The 4,363-nt window shown below is 36.1% G+C and overlaps 1 protein-coding gene and 1 non-coding gene across 2 annotated transcripts; one reads left to right on the top strand and one right to left on the bottom strand.

Moving 5' to 3' along the window:
* Positions 1-784: 784 nt before the first annotated feature.
* LOC113737644 (uncharacterized) lies at positions 785-2,722 on the bottom strand. Its single transcript, XM_027264839.1, has one exon. It carries the CDS (start codon positions 2,720-2,722, stop codon positions 785-787), a length of 1,938 nt encoding a protein of 645 aa, XP_027120640.1.
* Positions 2,361-2,467, top strand: LOC113707551 (small nucleolar RNA R71). Its single transcript, XR_003452274.2, has one exon. It is a non-coding gene; the product is annotated as a small nucleolar RNA R71 (small nucleolar RNA).
* Positions 2,723-4,363: the final 1,641 nt, after the last annotated feature.

Below are 4,363 nucleotides of genomic sequence, written 5' to 3'. Positions count from 1 at the left end.
ATCTGAAAACGCGACTTTCTGTCGCGTTTTAAACCGCATTTTCTTCTTTGTGATTGCAGAATTGAAAACACGTTTTCATGCTAGACGCGTTTTCTTCTGCAATTTTTGCAGAAAATGAATTTTGAAAAAAATTACAATGGGTACTCGAATCACTCAAAATGCATCATAAATCATTTGTTTGCCAAATTTATCGATGTGCACACATGTAAAACATTAAAAACATGCATTTTATCCCTTTTCAACGGATCAAATACACCTTTAACGCAAATTAAGGGGTTGAATTGCTTGATCAAAGTTCGCCTTTTTCACCTCAAATGGTCATTCTTGCTTCCATTTGCCAACCTTGTAGCACAAAAACAACAAATCATCTAAAATACATATATTAAACACAAAATCACTACAAATTAACACATATAATTTAAACATTGGGTTGCCTCCCAATTAGTGCTTTTGTTTATAGTCGTTGGCTCGACTCAAAAAGTTGAATCATTTTAGAACATTAGGGAGCGATTTTCTCCCCACGGGTCGAAGCTCCCGAGCCAATCTACCATGTGGTGAGCCATGTATTGATCTCCATAGTTCAATTTTCTCAAATGCCAAGGAGGAGTATTAGACTTGTCATATAAAGGCTCGACTTCACCTTGGAGTGGAATTTGCTTGTCTTTTTCAATTTGGCTCAACTTTTCTCCACTTTCTTCATGGAATGGCGAATTTATTAAGTTAACTTCCATTCTTATCTTCTCCTCCCTTGCTCCTACACCATGAAAGTTAGTACCAAGAACATTTATAAATTTAAGTTCTTCGTTCCTTTCTTGGTTGGCATATTAGAAACAAGAGCAGTAGGCTCTATACTCCCTTCTTTATTATCCAAATTGAATTCCAATTTCTCACCATTAACCCGTAATATAAGCTTACCTTTTTCCACATCAATTATAGTTCGTGCGGTGGCTAAAAACGGTCTTCCTAGAATAATTGGCATTCTCACATCTTCTTCAATATCTAAGACAACAAAATCCACAGGTATTATAGATTTTCTTGCCTTTATGAGCACATTTTCCAAAATACCCTTTGGATGTGTGATTGACTGATCCACCAATTGCAATGTGATATTGGTAACTTTTAGCTCTTGAAGTCCTAACCTCCGGGCAACCGATAGTGGCAAGAGTGACACACTTGCACCTAAATCACATATAGCATTAGAAAAATGTAATTGACCAATTGTGCAAGGAATAGAAAAGCTTCCCGGATCTTTTAATTTAGGAGGGAGTTTGTTTTTAATCAATGCACTACACTCTTCCGTTAATGCTATCATCTCATTATCTACTATTTTCCTCTTTCTTGACATAATGTCTTTCAAGAAACGTGCATAAGAGGGAATCTGTGTTATAGCATCAATGAAAGGAATGTTAATATGCAATTGTTTAAACATTTTGAAGAACTTTTCAAACTCCCGATCCTGTCCATCTTTCTTCAATCTGTGAGGAAAAGGAATCACATTAGAATTTAACTGAAAATTTAATTTGGGAGGAAGTGCATCAATATCAATGACAATATGATCATTTCGACTTTCTTTCTCCCCTTCGATTGATTGCTCCTTGTCTTTTTCACCACCTGAATTTTCAAAATTAGGTCCTTCAACCGTTTTACCGCTTCTAAGAGTGATTGTATTGACATACTCTATCGGATTCACTTCGATTTTACTCGGCAATTCACCAGGGTTTCTGTTGTTGATCATATTGGCAATTTGACCAACTTGAACCTCCAAGTTTCTGTACATCCCTGCCAATTGGTCCAACCGCCCCTCAACTCGCTCGAATCTATCCGAAGTCACCTTAGCAAGTTTTTCCTGTGGTTGCCTCGATTGAAATCCCGGCGGATTGGTTGCCCTTTGTTGATTGCCTTGATCTTTCCATCCAAAATTTGGATGATTTCTCCACCCCAAATTATAGGTATTGGAGTATAGATTGTTTTGGGGTGGACGATTGTAATTGTTGAGATATTGAACCTGTTCGCTGCTAGAACACACAGAATCATCATGGTCTCCTCCATAGTTAGTACAATATGCCACAACTACTCCTTGGTTAGAACTAGAACCAACTTGCCTGTTAAGCATCTCAACCACATTATCTATCTTTGCACTTAACATATTCAAGGTATCTACTTCAAGCATACTTGCGGTTCTCCTTGTATTATCTCGTTCGTTAGCCCATTGATAATTATTAGCAACCATTTCTTCAATCAATTGTTGAGCTTCCTCGGCTGACTTTCCCATCAACGCTTCTCCCGCTGTCGCATCTACATGCGTCTTTGTCGGAAAGGTAAGACCATTGTAAAGTGTTTGGACTATTAGCCAATCTGGTAAATCATGATGAGGACATCTTCGTTGCAATTCCCGACAGCCCTCCCAAGTTTCGTACAATGTCTCTCCTTCCTGTTGAGAGAAACTAGTTATATCCATTCTAACCTTAGCAGTTTTTTCAGGTGAAAAGAATTTATTTAGAAAAGCCTTAGCTAATTCAGCCCAAGTAGTAAAAGTGTTTGGAGGATGAGATTGTAACAAAACCTTGGCCTTGTCCCTTAGCGAAAATAGAAACAATCGAAGTTTAATTGCATCATCACTAACACCATTAAAATTAATTGTATCACAGATTTCAAGAAATGTTGACAAATGAGAATTTGAATCTTCGGTAGCATTACCTCCATATTGAGATTGTTGAACCATTTGAATCAGTGATGGTTTAATTTCAAAATTATTAGCATTTACCGTTGGCCTTGTGATGCTAGTTTAAGATCCTTGTGCCCCCGGTAAAGTAAAATCTCGTAGAGCTCGCCTATTTGCCTCGTTTTCGGTCATTTCTTCTTCAAATGGTAGCTCTATTAAAATTTCCTCTATCAGTTGCCAAACCTCTTGTTCCTCTTGCTGTGGTGTATCTCTCCTTTGTCTACGTAACGTCCTTTCAATTTATGGATCGAAAAGTGCTATTTCTCGAGATGGCCGGTGCATACACTACAAACAGAAATAAGAAAAATTCTGCAACTTTTATTTATCAAAAACTGATTAAAATGTAAAATTAGCTAAAGACAGCTTAACTAAAAAAAATAAATAAATAGAGATGTCTAAATTAATAGAGATGATTAAACCCTAATATTGCCGCTCCCCGACAACGATGCCAAAAACTTGACAAGTAATTTTTTACTACAAGTGCAAGTTAAATCCGAATTTATACCCGTTTGACTGCAAGTATACAGGCCAAATTCGTAATATAGGGTATGTATCGGGTCGATCCCACGAGGGGCAACATAAACAATTACTAGATCCCAATTTACTCTATTATTTAGACTCACAATATATTTGAGCAGAAAATTCAGAGTTAAATCTGACTACAATCTAAAATCCTTAGCTAGAAAATTGCAATATCACAAATGGAGAAAAATTCACCAAATACTTGAATCTAGGGATATAGATTTCACTTATGACACAAATGATTCAAATGAATGAATTTAATACTTGTTACTACTCTTGTTTAACCAGGGATTCATTTCCAAAATTATCAAAACTTCATTCTCATGATAAAATTGGTCCAAAACACCTTAATTTTTCCTAATCTTTTGGTGAAAACTGAAACTCTCTTGTTCATGCATGAAATGCAGATTTAATCCACTTGAGTGTAATTCTATTCTCATGAATTAACAACTCAAACTCTACTCATGTTATTCCATTGTTTTACCATTTCTCAATGAGTAAAAACAACTATAAACCTGCTATTGGTGATCAAACAACAACAAGTAATCAAGTATACACAAGTAGACAAGTTAATACAAGATATAACAAGTATAAATCACATACAATTCTATCACTTGGCCATAAGTTTCATCTACTCCCTAGATATAGAAATTTAGCTACTCATTGATGATATAACAATCAAACTCATAACTTCATTAATGGAAAACATATCAGTTTACAAGTACAAGAAAGATAAAGAAAAGTTTAGCCAAGTAATGGTGAAGCCCTCCAAGAATCTCCTATGTCTTGTACTAGATGATGACACGATGAAACCTCCAAGTGTTCCTGCAGAATTTACTAGCTAGAGAGAGTTTGCTATCAGAGAATCTGACTATGTATGCATATCCAGACATCTCCCAATGTCCCTGCATAAAAACTGCTCAAGACTCCCTTTTTTCCAAGTCAAATTCCACATTTTGATTCCCAAATCTAAACTTTGTTAGGATAGTCAATAACAATGGTTTTTGACTTGAAAATAAGCCACCTTTCTTGCCCTTTTGTCTTCTGAAGCATGTACACCGAATTCCCTTGCAGCTTATGGCTGGAAAGTAGCATGAACACAAGAGAAATGGCTGAGTA

Source organism: Coffea arabica, chromosome 3e (assembly GCF_036785885.1).
Source record: "Coffea arabica cultivar ET-39 chromosome 3e, Coffea Arabica ET-39 HiFi, whole genome shotgun sequence".
NCBI lineage: Eukaryota > Viridiplantae > Streptophyta > Magnoliopsida > Gentianales > Rubiaceae > Coffea > Coffea arabica.
The sequence above is the reverse complement of the archived record's forward strand: the minus strand, read 5'-3'. Positions and strand labels throughout refer to the sequence as shown.